The sequence below is a fragment of the Microtus ochrogaster genome, unplaced genomic scaffold (assembly GCF_000317375.1).
Source record: "Microtus ochrogaster isolate Prairie Vole_2 unplaced genomic scaffold, MicOch1.0 UNK7, whole genome shotgun sequence".
NCBI lineage: Eukaryota > Metazoa > Chordata > Mammalia > Rodentia > Cricetidae > Microtus > Microtus ochrogaster.
The window spans coordinates 4,312,503-4,324,719 of NW_004949105.1; the positions used below are offsets into that span (position 1 = coordinate 4,312,503).

Consider the following 12,217-nt stretch of genomic DNA (forward strand, 5'->3'; position numbering starts at 1 on the left):
TGTTAGTTGCCTCAGATTTGTAGACTGTGAGTGCCAACCTGATGCTTGTAGCTGCATCTCTGCCCTTGTAAACCTTTGGGGATTTTATTACCGTCGTTCTTAAGCTTTGTAGAGAGGAAACAAGTAAGAGCAAGAGGTAGAACATCTTGTGTTAGAGGACGGGTCTTTTGTTCTTCAGTTTCAGCGTCCGCCCTTTGTTCTCAAATGCCAGGGTTAAAGGAAAGTTCATGAATAAACCTTCCAGCAATATTAGTTGGTGGAAAGAAACGAATAATGTTTTGCTCTATAAACTTTGCTTTTTTATAACTGATTTGCAAATTAAGATCACATTATTTTCAAAAATACTTTCTGCTTTATATTGCAGCAGTTGAAAATGTTTAGACATTGGTTGGCAAAGTTATTTTATATGTCTAGATATTAGGATTAAATTAGGTTAATATTTATTAGTTAAACTTAATGTTAAAGACAAAAACTTTAACTTTAATGAGGCACCCATTTTGACATCTCTTTGCGAGCAGCTGCATTTGTGCTTGTTCATAGACTTACTTCATAAATAATGCACCAAAGACGGTGTCTGCCCTGCTTCTCTCATCGCTGTGACAAAATAAGTAGCAACACCAACTGACGGGAGGGAGGCTTTGTCTTGGGTCACAGTTTGAGTCTGGCAAGGAAGGCAAGGCAGTACTCTTAACCACTGAGCCATCTCTCCAGCCCGATGTCTTGGTTTTTGCACACTTGAAGTTATGTGACATTTTTCCCATTCCTATCTTCTATATTAAAACTTGAGATATAAACTTCAAGGACTTTCATGCTTAAATTGTGTCTATATTTATTTTTAAAATGCAAACCCATTTTCCTGCATTCTGAAGTCTTTTTGTGGTCTTCTTGATAACCCAGGTCATTACTGTTAGTGTTAGTTCTGTTAGTTCTGTCATGTTGCATGACTAAGGAAGATTGGGATGGCACGAAAGTGCCTCTCTTTGATACATCAGCATTTTTGCTCTTAGTTATGGTGTGCTGCTTCAGTTTGCTATTTAGATCGCTAGGTTTTTTTCTTTTAGAAGACTTCTTTTCATTTATTCATTTATTTATTTGTCATGTGTGTACACACCCAGATACACACACACACACACACACACACACACACACAGAGCAATAGCAACAATACCAGCAACAATTGTGGGAGTCGATTATCTCCTTCTGCTGTATTCCAGGGTTGGCAGCAAGCACCTTTGCCCTCTGAGCCATCTCACAGTCCACACAAGGCTTTATGTGGGCTACAGCTACTTGTTCCTGCAAAGCAGTCGGTGGTTCTTAAGTAAAGGAATAACATGAGTAGATTCATATTAAGAAATGACAGTTCTATCCTCCAATCAGGTCTAGGCAGAGAGTGGAGGATAAACTGCCGTCACCTGTGGATCATGATGACCGTGTGTTCCCTACAGGGGAGCAGACCAGAGGGCACTGGCCCACACTGAAGGAGCAAGCTGCTGCTCTAGAGCAGTCTGAGCCAGAAAATATGTGGCAATGGTACAGAGCTGTAACCCTCAGAATGAATGAATATCTATTAATGCATAAATGAATGAGTAATAAAATAATAACCCATAAACTGTGAAAATGTAAATAGCTTCCTGAAGAAGAATCCCATTTAATAAATATAGAAGAAATGAGAGAGCTGAAGCCAACATTGAGTCCCTCGACCATTGTGCCACAAGCAGGCCCTACAGTTGCTTTAACTGACTTAATGGAGAAGAGGCATGAAGCCTCAAAATCTCTCCCCTGAGATATTTGTTCCCTGGAAAGGGCAACGTGGTAACTTTGCAGGAAAAAAATCCCAACAGACTTACCCAGTTGTGGTTGAGGTTAATGTCAGAAGAAAGGAGACACGCCAACACTCTCAGTCCTGGCTGATGCCTTGAAAGCATCGCCCCATAAATAACAGTGTTACCCAATTAGAAAACTTCAGGCTGATACCAGACAGACCAAAATTAGGACTAGTCTACAAAATATCTGACACTGATCATCAGAAAGCAAGAACATAAACGCCAAGGTGAATAGGAAAAGTGAGTGCTGGCTTCTAGGACGTGGAAGGAAGTGAGGGCTAGAAGAGGCATTAGATATGGAACTGGTTGTCATAGCTAGTAAGACACAGCCAAGCCTGTGCCAGCACATGCCAGTGTTGACAGGTGCTCCCTGTCAGGTAAGAAGTTAGGCACAGGGGACACCGAAGGCTACACAGGGGCTCTCTGTTCTCCATGCTGGTGTTTAATGTTAGGCTCAGGGGACACCGCAGGCTCCACGGGGCTCTCTGTTCTCCATGCTGGTGTTTAATGGGAAAGGGAAAGCAAATCATAGCTCTTGTTGTGGTCAGAGGGAATGACTGGTTAGGAAGACCTGGGCAGACGGCATGGTGGTTGCACTGGCCAGGGTTCCCTTTAAAGATGGGGGGGACAGTGTGGGCTGAGGTCTCTAGACCACTGGGATCCAGGAGTACCTTAGCCAAGGAGAGACTAGCCAAGAAGGCACAAGGTTTGGTGGTTAAAGTACCAGCGAATAAGGGGCTGGTTATAGGATACAAACAGCCTGCCTGCCGTCTGGCTATCTGTCTAGCTATATTTTTATTAATCCTTGAGAATTTCATACGTGCGTATGTGTTTTGTTTATATTCATCCCCACTCTTCCTGCTACCTCCTCCCAGATTCACCTTCAACCCCTCCTAACTCCGCGTCCATATGTATGTATGTATGTATGCATAATATATCCCACCAAGTCCAGTTTGCACACTCATGTCCAGCACCCTGGTCTCTGACTTTTACAATCTCCCTGCCTCCTCTTCCTTGATAGTCTTTGGTCCTCAGGTATAGGGGATGTGATACAGATGCCCCAGTTGTAACTGAGCACGCACAGACACTTACTTTCCATCGTGGGCCAGTTGGGAGTTTTTGCATTAACATCCCCCACTACATAAATAAATGTCTCTGATGAGGTCTGAGAGCTGCGCTGGTCAGTGGGTATAGAGATCTGACTTTAGAGAGACTTTTGGTACTGTGTCCATTTAGCAGACTAAGAACAGGTCCACCCCTGGTGCCTATGATTTCCCTAACAGTGGATTCTTGGCCAATACCTGGCATGAATTTCCTCATGTGTAATGGGTCTTAAATCCAATCAGAAGGCAGTTGATTACTATTATAACATCCATCCCTCTACTGCATCCAGGAGCATATCTTGTGTAATATTGTGGCCCTGAGAGTTCACAGCTGGGTAAGACTGTTGATGACACCACCAGCAGCAGCCTGCGTAACTTCCAGTATTATGAGAGCTAGCCATCAGGGAGGAAGCCTCCTGGTCGTGACCAAAGCATGTGCCATCTTTAGCAATAGGTTCTTACCATCAAGTTCCTGTGGGCAGCCAAGAGTAACAGCAGTGGCCTTTATTGTTTTGCGGGTCTCTGGAACAAGTTCTGACTAAGAACTCAGGGAAAAGTCAGCCATATCATGATCTGTGCTTTTTCCTTTGACAGCCTGTGGGTTCTTATCCCCTGCATAGAGTGATTTCAGTTAAACTCTGAGAGCTTTCCTACTAAGATCAGGAACAAGACAAAGACGTTCACTCTGTACTCCTTTAGTGTCAACCTTAAAAGGGATACACATAGGAAAAGGAGAAGTCAAAGTCTCCCTCTGTGTAGCTAATATCATTCTAAGCATAAAAGACCCCATGTGCCACACCAGGAAACTTCTGGAACTGGTAAGCACTTCAGCCAAAGTGGTAGGTTACTAACTAATGTCTAAAAATGAGTAACTTTCCCATAGACCAAAACAAACAGACTAAGAAAGAAATCAGGGACACAGTTCTATTTCCTAAAAACAAAACACACACAGACACATGCTTGCACATGTGCATATACAAACACACACAAAGGCAGGGAGAGAGGAAGGGAAGGGAGCGAGAGAACACATGGCATAAAACAAACCAAGAAAGTGGGAAGACTTATACAATGAAGACTTCTAAACACTGGAGACATATTTGAAGACACCCGTGGAAGGAGAGACCTCGATGAACATGCATTGTTAGGATCAATATTGTGAAAAACGGCTTCCTTTCAAGAGCAGTCTACAAATTCAATACAATCTCTCAAAAATTAAACACAATTCTAAACAGAAATTGAAAAAAATCTTAAATTCACATGGAGACACACACACAAGAGACCCCAGAGAGCCAAACAGTCTTGAATATTAAGAATGCTACTGGAGATATCACCATTCCTGATTTTAATACCACAGAGTCTTAGTAGCAAAACCACATGGTGCCTTGGACAAAAACAGACACATTTATCAAGGGAATAGAATTAGGACCCAGATCTAAGTGCAGCCACCTGATGTTTGATAAAAGTGCCAGAAATACACTTTGGGGGGAAAGACTAACGGTTTGGGCAAGACTGGCTATTTGAATGTAGAAGAATAGATGTGGTCCTTCCCTCTCACCCTGCACACAAATCAATTCCAAATTGATCAAAGAGCTCAATGTTAGACCTGAACCGGAAACTTCCAGAAGCAAGAATAGCGAGTAGCTTAAACAAACGAGAAAGCCAGCCAGTGTCGTAGTTGCTACCATTGAAACGCACTAAAGGGGTTACCCAGCACAAATTATCTGAGCGTATGATCCCTTTACAGCTGGAGCGATTCTGTGTATGACCAAGGAGCTCTCATCCACGAGCCTCCCCTAGTGTCTTTTCTCGTATTTCACACTGCGAATCACCGTCTTCAGATGTTCTGATTCCTGTCTGAAGGCTCTGAGATACTTAGGCGCCCTAGGAGTGCAGACTAAAAGTGAGGAATTCCCACATCTGCGCTAAACCTGCAGGAGCTCTGCAAACCTGTTCCTCCATGGGTAGTCAGCAGTTCAAAGGGAGAGACAGTGGAGAGTGTGCTCAGTAAAACTATCCCCCAGCAGCGGGCAACTCCACCGATGCAATAAATCAGAGCAGGCCAAATCAAACCCAATTAAAGTCCTGGTTTTATTCTGAGCGAAGTATTCCTAGGTGGTCTCCTGAAAGAGGGGAAACCACATAGCCTTTCCTTAGGAGGCCCTTTAAATACCCAGTAGGCGTGGTCTTGAGCATCTCTGGGGGAGGAACTAACACTTGGCTGACTCTGAGGGGCGGGGTCTGGAATGGGAGGAGTGAGAGCTGAGGTGGAGTTTCCACCTAGACAGAATGTATGCCCTTCCATGACCTGCTGGTCGCACAGCTGATCTGTCACACCTCGGACTGTAGGACAACTGTCCAGTCTAGCTGGTTTCTGGAACCTGGTGCCAGTTCCACTGTGGGGTGGCTCATTGACTGCTCACGGGGAGAAATGCACTGTAGCACCGACCCCCATCAGGGAAAAGCGGGGTCATGTATGTAGCCCAGGTGCCTGCTACAGGTGCAGTGACAGGTAAAGCCCTGAGTGCTCTTGGCCCCCGGTAGGCCGAGGATCCTCCCCTCTCTGAGAGGTGGGGCCTTGAGAAGGCCTTGAGACAGACACAAAGTGGATCATCCTCTGAGGGCGGGGCCTGTGTGGGGTCACTGAGGGGCAGAGCTTTGGGCTCTGGGAGATCACACGCCACGCAGTGTCGGCATAGTGGCCTGAGAGTACAGGCCTAAGCATTCTCTGAGCTCGTGGCCAGCGCTGGAGCCAGTCGCCTGGCTTCTGGGTAGTAAGGATGCCTTTGTTCTGAATGGAAGCCATATGCAATTTAAGTAAATGTAGTAAATCATTTCTGTTGTTGATCTGCTGCCTTTGTAGTGTTTACTGAAAAAGTGCTGAAGAGGCTTTTTCCTGATGTTTCAAGTGGCCGAGATAAGGGGACACCTCAGCTTGCTGCTTTGGAGACACCACCTGAGAATGTGACCCCGGAGGCCGTACAGCACACACATGTTCACAGGCTGGCAGGTAAGGACGGATTGCAGGTGTCAGTGTTTCCCTGCACTTAACTCTGGGCGTCTGTCCCCTTAGCCTGGGGCCTCTGTGGAGAACACACTTCAAGTCTTGACAGCAGTTCAGCAGGACAGCCTCATTCTCTACTCGTTCAGCGTGAGTCAGCTGATTCGATGGAGGGCCAATGGGCTTAGAGCTTCCCAGCCACACAGAGGCCACCGAGTAGTCTCTTTTGGGCTCATTTGCACGTTGTGGTATGAGTAGGTTTGGGCTCGGCTACAGTGAGAACTGTTAGTATCCACAGTCATTACGCTGACTCCCGACAGCCCCTTTGGTAACGATGTGGCTTCCATTGACTCAGCTGATGTTCCTTGTGCATTGCTCTTTGGCAAAAGTTTATCCTGGAGAAGTGGGCAGCAGAAGCCCACAGTGAGAGCCGCAACAACTCCAGTTCTCACGCAGTGCAGCAGTGTCAACTAGGGGACAGTTCCTCAGATGGCATGTGCCAGACTACATGGTGTGCAGCCACAGCAGGGGAAACATATTTAGAATGTACTTAGGGATTGTGCTGGTTTAGTGAGGTGGTAGTTGTAGGTACTTCTCCCTGATCCATGACGTCTCTTGTACCAGATAGTTGAATAGGCGTCCCTTTTACTGAGTGGGTCATAAGACCAGTTAGAGAGCTGTTGGATACCACCTAAGTGTTGTGCCATTGCTGCACCCTTAGGGTTATAGTGCCATGGTGGTTGGCATTGTTCATAGGTGCCATAGCTCAGCAGACTATTGCTTTCTTCCCACCAATCCTCTGGTACCGTGAAAGCTTATCTTCAGGGAGGAGGCTTTCAGGTCGGTTCCAGCGCAGGTCCTTTGGGTTCTGGGTCCAAAGTGCATGGTATCTTCAGCAATTGAGACTTAAACCACCACTTCAGGGAGGCAGTCAAGGGCAATAGCAGTGGCCTATGATGTTTTGGAAGTCTCTTAGGCAGCCCCAACCAATAATTCAGAAGAGGACTTTTCATACCTGGTGTTGTAGGGTTTGGCAGATAGTCCTTGGATCTTGGGGGAACATTATCAGCCCAGATGGGAAAATTTCATTTAAATGCACTTTTTCTTTCTCTTTCTCTCTCTCTCTCCCTCCCCTTCCCCCACCCCTCCCTCTCTTTCTCTCTCTGTCTTTGTATAGACGTATAGACTTATAGGTATTATATATAATTTTAGGTAAATAGAAAATATGATTCCCTATACTTTCTCAGACATCCTTACAGTTATTTTACCATCCTCCCTCCTGTCTATCAGATTAAAGCCCCCCAAGTTCCCCTTATTTCCCCTTAAAGTCTCGTACCTTGCTATCCCCCTCTCTATTGCCCCTTTCCTCTCCTGGGTTCTGAAGGTCCTCCAGGTTCTATGCCCTCATCTGAAGACTCGGAGCAGGAACCATGGACAGGAGAGGTCCTGGGGCTTTCGTCTGTCTGGGTCTGGGTTACTTCACTCAATACGACCTTTTCTAGTTCTAGCCGTTAAACTACACACTTCACGGTTTCACTTTTCTTTTACAGCTAAAGAATATCTCATTGTGTGTGTGTGTGTGTGTGTGTGTGTGTGTGTGTGTGTGTGTGTGTGTCACATTTTCGTTCTTCGTTCATCTGTTGACGTTTCATTGCCTACCTATTGTGAACGGGGAAGTAAGGAACATGGCAGAGCAAGTATCTGGATGTCAAGTCCTTGGGGCAGATGCCAAGGCGTGGCATGTCTGGGTAACGTGGTAGATTTATTTTTAGCTTTTTTGAGAGTTCTCCATCCTGATTTGCAGAGTGCCTACACCAGTTCCCAGTCCCACCACCAGTGAACGAAGGGACACTTTTCCCTGTTCCCTTGCCAGCATCCATTGTCTGTTGTTTTGTTCATCTTTGCCGTTCTGACTGGAGTTAGATGAATCTCAAAATTGTTTTGATTTGCATTTTCCTAATTGTTATGGATGATGAACATTTTTTGAGGTATTTCTAAGCCATTTTTATTTCTTCGATTGAGAACTCTCTGTTTAGATCCAAAGCCCAGTTTTTATGGGGCTATTTGTCTCTTTGACTCTTTGTTTTTAAGTTCTTTGTGCATTCTGGATATTCATCCTCTGTCAGGTATATAGCTGGGGAAGATTACTATTTTGTGAGTGTCTTCATTCAATTATTTCTTTAGCTGTACAGAAGTGTTTTAGTTTCATGAAGTCCCGCTGTCAGTTGTTGGTTTAGTTCCTCAGCAAATGGGGCTCTGTTCAGAAAGCCTTTCCTGTGCGCATATCCTGGAGTGCACTGTGTCTTCTTCTACCAGCTTCAGCGTTTCAGGCTTCACGTTAGGTCTGTGATCTATTTGGAGTTAGTTTTTGTGCAAGGTGAGTTTGGGGGTGGGGAGATGTAATTTTTTTAAGGTCAGTTGTATCATGGAACATTTTCCTTTCTCCTATAACCATCAGGGGTAGCTGGTACTGTAGTCTGTGTTGATCATCACAGTCTTTCGAATGCAATACTCATGCCCAAACTGGCAGTCATGTTTTGTGTCCTATCAGACCACAGGGACCACTCTCCACGTACCTCATTCTGCCCTCTTGTCGTTGGGAACTCTGAACAGGAAGCTGGTTTCCCACTTACGTGATATACTTGTTGGAGTGGCCAAGGGTGTGAATCTTGGTAGGAACACGTTTATTTTAATGTTGAGGACAATTTATCAAGATGTAGGAGGAGAAAACGGGAAGCCATAATGGCAAAGACTGAGCCAGACATGATCTGACACCTGCTCCACCACTGCCCATTGAAGTCACTCCACCCTTTAGTGTGGCATAAGTAATGATCAGCATCTGACTGACAAAGTACAAAGGAGGAACAGATTCTGTAGCCAGGGACAGGCAGATGATGAGAAAGTGTTGCCTGGAGGGGCTTTGCTTCTTGCAGGCAGGCTTTTGACTGTCATGGGTCTTGTGATTGGAAGCCTGAGCCAACTTTTCTTCATTCTCTAAGATGTGGGAGGGGAAAAAAACTGTATCAAGCTATTCTCATTTGAGCTTCAAGTTATAAATCTAAGTACTCTACATTTGAAATTGGCTCTCTGTGGTATATTCTTAGGATGAAATGTTCTTCATACGTTACAGTCAGGCTATTAAGTATGTGAGTGGATATTGCTTGATAGGAGAGAAATACATTCCAACCATGTGAGCAAATTCAAATTTTAAATATTCTATTGAGTTTTAATAATGGCTGTTTTATATTGATGGAACTGTGGGAAATGTTTACTCTTTTCCTTGACTAATGGCCCTGTTTGCTGTAACATTTTGAATTTTCATTGTTATTACTGTTTTTTAAGGTACCTAGCCTGGTCCTTGGCCAGTAGGGAAATACAAAGCGGGCAGTGTTGGGGGAGAGAGGCCTGACATTGCATGTTTTATCATATGCAAAGGTGTATTTAATTACACACATGTGTATAATATGTGATATGAAAGCAAGAGGAAGGATTTCGGGGGAGGAAGGGCACTAGCAAAGGGAGCAGGCATGGGGACGACAGCGGAAGAGAATTACGAGCAGAGCACAGTGATCTGTATGTATGCAAGTGTGCATGCTGACTGAAACTGTTTTAAGATTTTAAAAATATATGAATAAGGGAAAACCCCAAGCTGGTTTTAAAACTGCCGTGAGTAACCCCTGTTAACCCTCTTGCCATTAGTGTGGATAGGAAGTGGAGAAATGTTCCCTGCAATCGCATTGAGTCATAGACGGGTCAGCACTAACACCTCACAGAGTTGTCACCGGGTAGTGTGTCCATCTTCTGTTGCTGCCGTGGGTCAGGACACCTTACTCTGTAGGTCCGTGTGCACACTCATTTCCGCATCTCCAGAAGTTCAGGTCTGTATTGTGGAAGCTTTGACTGTCCTGATCCTTATGGCCTTCCCTGATCCCCCATCCCCCACGAGAAAAGGAGATATTACTTCATTAGTGTATTCAGTAACACATAAATTTGTCCAGGGGAATGCATGCAGGCACCTAGAAGACAAAGGGACACCAAGTGTGAGTTTGAGTAGCAACGGAAAGAGACCACTCCCCTGAGTCTCCTGTACTCTGCTGCCATTACTAATGTCATTCTGAAGGCACTGTTCTCTGTGATGTTTGTAGTGGGTTAATGTACTCCTTGGTGCCGCCATCGGCATGGGGTGCTGTCCTTGGTGCTGACTCCAGCCTAAGGGATCTGTCGGGGGTCAGGGTGCTGTCCTTGGTCCTGGCCCCTGTCTAAGGAGCTCTCTCTGCTGCTGAACCACTCGTGTGCACATGGTCCAGTTCCCCAAAAGCCTTTCCAGGACCTTTACTCCACAACAGGGAAATCTGGAACTCAGACAACATGGCTAGTTATGAGTCCTATCCTAACCTAGCAGTGATGTTAGTGCTTAAAATCATGTTGGGCCCAACAAATGCTTTTGCCTGCCTGAAATGGTGCCATAGATCTGAATTTATAACTTCTGAGCAGTTTTGGCAGAGCTGTTGAGCTCCAGGCATGAGCGAATCTGAAATTTGTCACTGTGTTACAGAAGCAACACTAAGAATTATCAATGAGGCAGCAATTTCTCATAAATATATTTATGACGATTGTAAATTGTGGAAATAGCAAAACAGACACATTCTGGCAAGTTCAGGCTCACGCTTTACTGGGGACATGATCAAACCTGTGAAGAAGTAATCAGAAATATGAAAAAAATGCAATAAGACTGTGCCCAGAGTATGGTTGTCTAAGAATATTTCCATAGTTTCTGCAAAGAGGGCACTGAAGAGAGCATAATGCCGGAGGCAGCCACAGAGCTGCATCTGAAATGCGGTACACACTGAGGTCCAGGAGCAGACTCTACAGTGAAGGGACAAGCGAGGACCGTTCTCAACTGCGGGGCCGCTACACGGACATGGTTTTGAAGAGCACAGTGCTCAGCGTGAGGAAGGAGGAGCAGGGTAGACATATGGGGTGACACACCTAGGTCACAGGACAGTGAGACAGACCCTCACAGGAAGGCGGCACACCACTCTAGGCTTCCCTTTGTTCAGGGTGGTGAATTACTGACTCCAGTCTTTGTCTACATTCAGATGTTTAAGTTGAAATTTTACTTAGTTAAAATTCAAAATTCTGTTTCCTGTTATGTTAGCAGTGTGTCCATCACTCCCTAACCTGGGATGGCAGTTGAAGCAATGGGCAGTTAGATACAGGCATTTTTATCAAGCAGCATGTTCTCCTGGACCTCTGATCCACAGAGCACGGTGGGCCTGATAAGTTAGGGGGTCATGATTTTTTTTTATTTTGTTAAGACCACCTATATAGCTGAGGAAAAATAAACTAACTAAATTCCAGACATAGAGAGAATTTAAAATTGAACATGAAAATATGGAAGTACTCAAGAAAACAGGAGAACTCTTTCCCTATAAAGTTATACATATGGCCCAGGGTCATAAAAATTATTGGTTTTACTTTATAAGATTCAAAAGTATGCGTGCAGAATTACCACATGTGAAGTCAGAAAACAAATAGTGAACCAAGAAAATTATGGCAACTGGTAGCATAGGCAAAGGATTCGTTTATTTAGTATACAAAAAAGTATGTGTTGGGGAAAAAAGGTAAATACCTCAGATAAAAATGGACAAAACAGGGTTATTGGCATTTCACAAAACAAATACGCAACTCTTTCAACATTAAAGAAAGAGAGTGTTCTGCGTCTACTAATGAGAGAAACCCAAATTAAAAGTGAATTGTGATCCCTCTTCCATCTCTCCTGTTGTCATGGAATCATGGACCCATGTCCTTTGTCAGGCACTCAGGTCTGTCTGGCTGTCATGACTGAAAACAGACGGAAGAGACAGAAGATACAGTCACCCCCGACCCACCTGAGTGCAGAAGGTCTGCATCTAGCCAGTCTCCCTGTGAACTGACTCCTGTATGCTAAGATTAACATGCTCAGGGCTGAGAGATGGCTCAGGGGTTAAGAGCACTGGCTGCTCTTCCAGAGGTCCTGAGTTCAGTTCCCAGGAACCACATGGTGGCTCACAACCATCTGTAATAAGATCTGGCGCCCTCTTCTGACCTTCAGGAATACATGCAGGCAGATGCTGTATACATAATTAACAAATAAGCCTTTTTTAAAAATAAAAAGATTGGCATGCTCTAAGTTATCAACTATGACATTGTTCAGAATAAAGAGAGATCAGAAGTCTAAATTTTCACATTGGGGGCTAGTTCAAACCCTTTTTACATGTATTCATGTGGTTTGTGTGGGCGTGTATGTGGGG

At 44.7% G+C, this 12,217-nt stretch overlaps 1 protein-coding gene across 1 annotated transcript in view; it reads left to right on the forward strand.

Annotated features, from left to right (window-relative positions):
• The window catches only part of Erich1 (glutamate rich 1), a 55,158-nt gene that overhangs the window by 9,481 nt on the left and 33,460 nt on the right, over positions 1-12,217 (forward strand). The window contains exon 2 of the mRNA XM_026788808.1: positions 5,787-5,933. Within this exon, the coding sequence (XP_026644609.1) occupies positions 5,787-5,933 (147 nt within the window). The remainder of the gene's footprint in view (positions 1-5,786; positions 5,934-12,217) is intronic.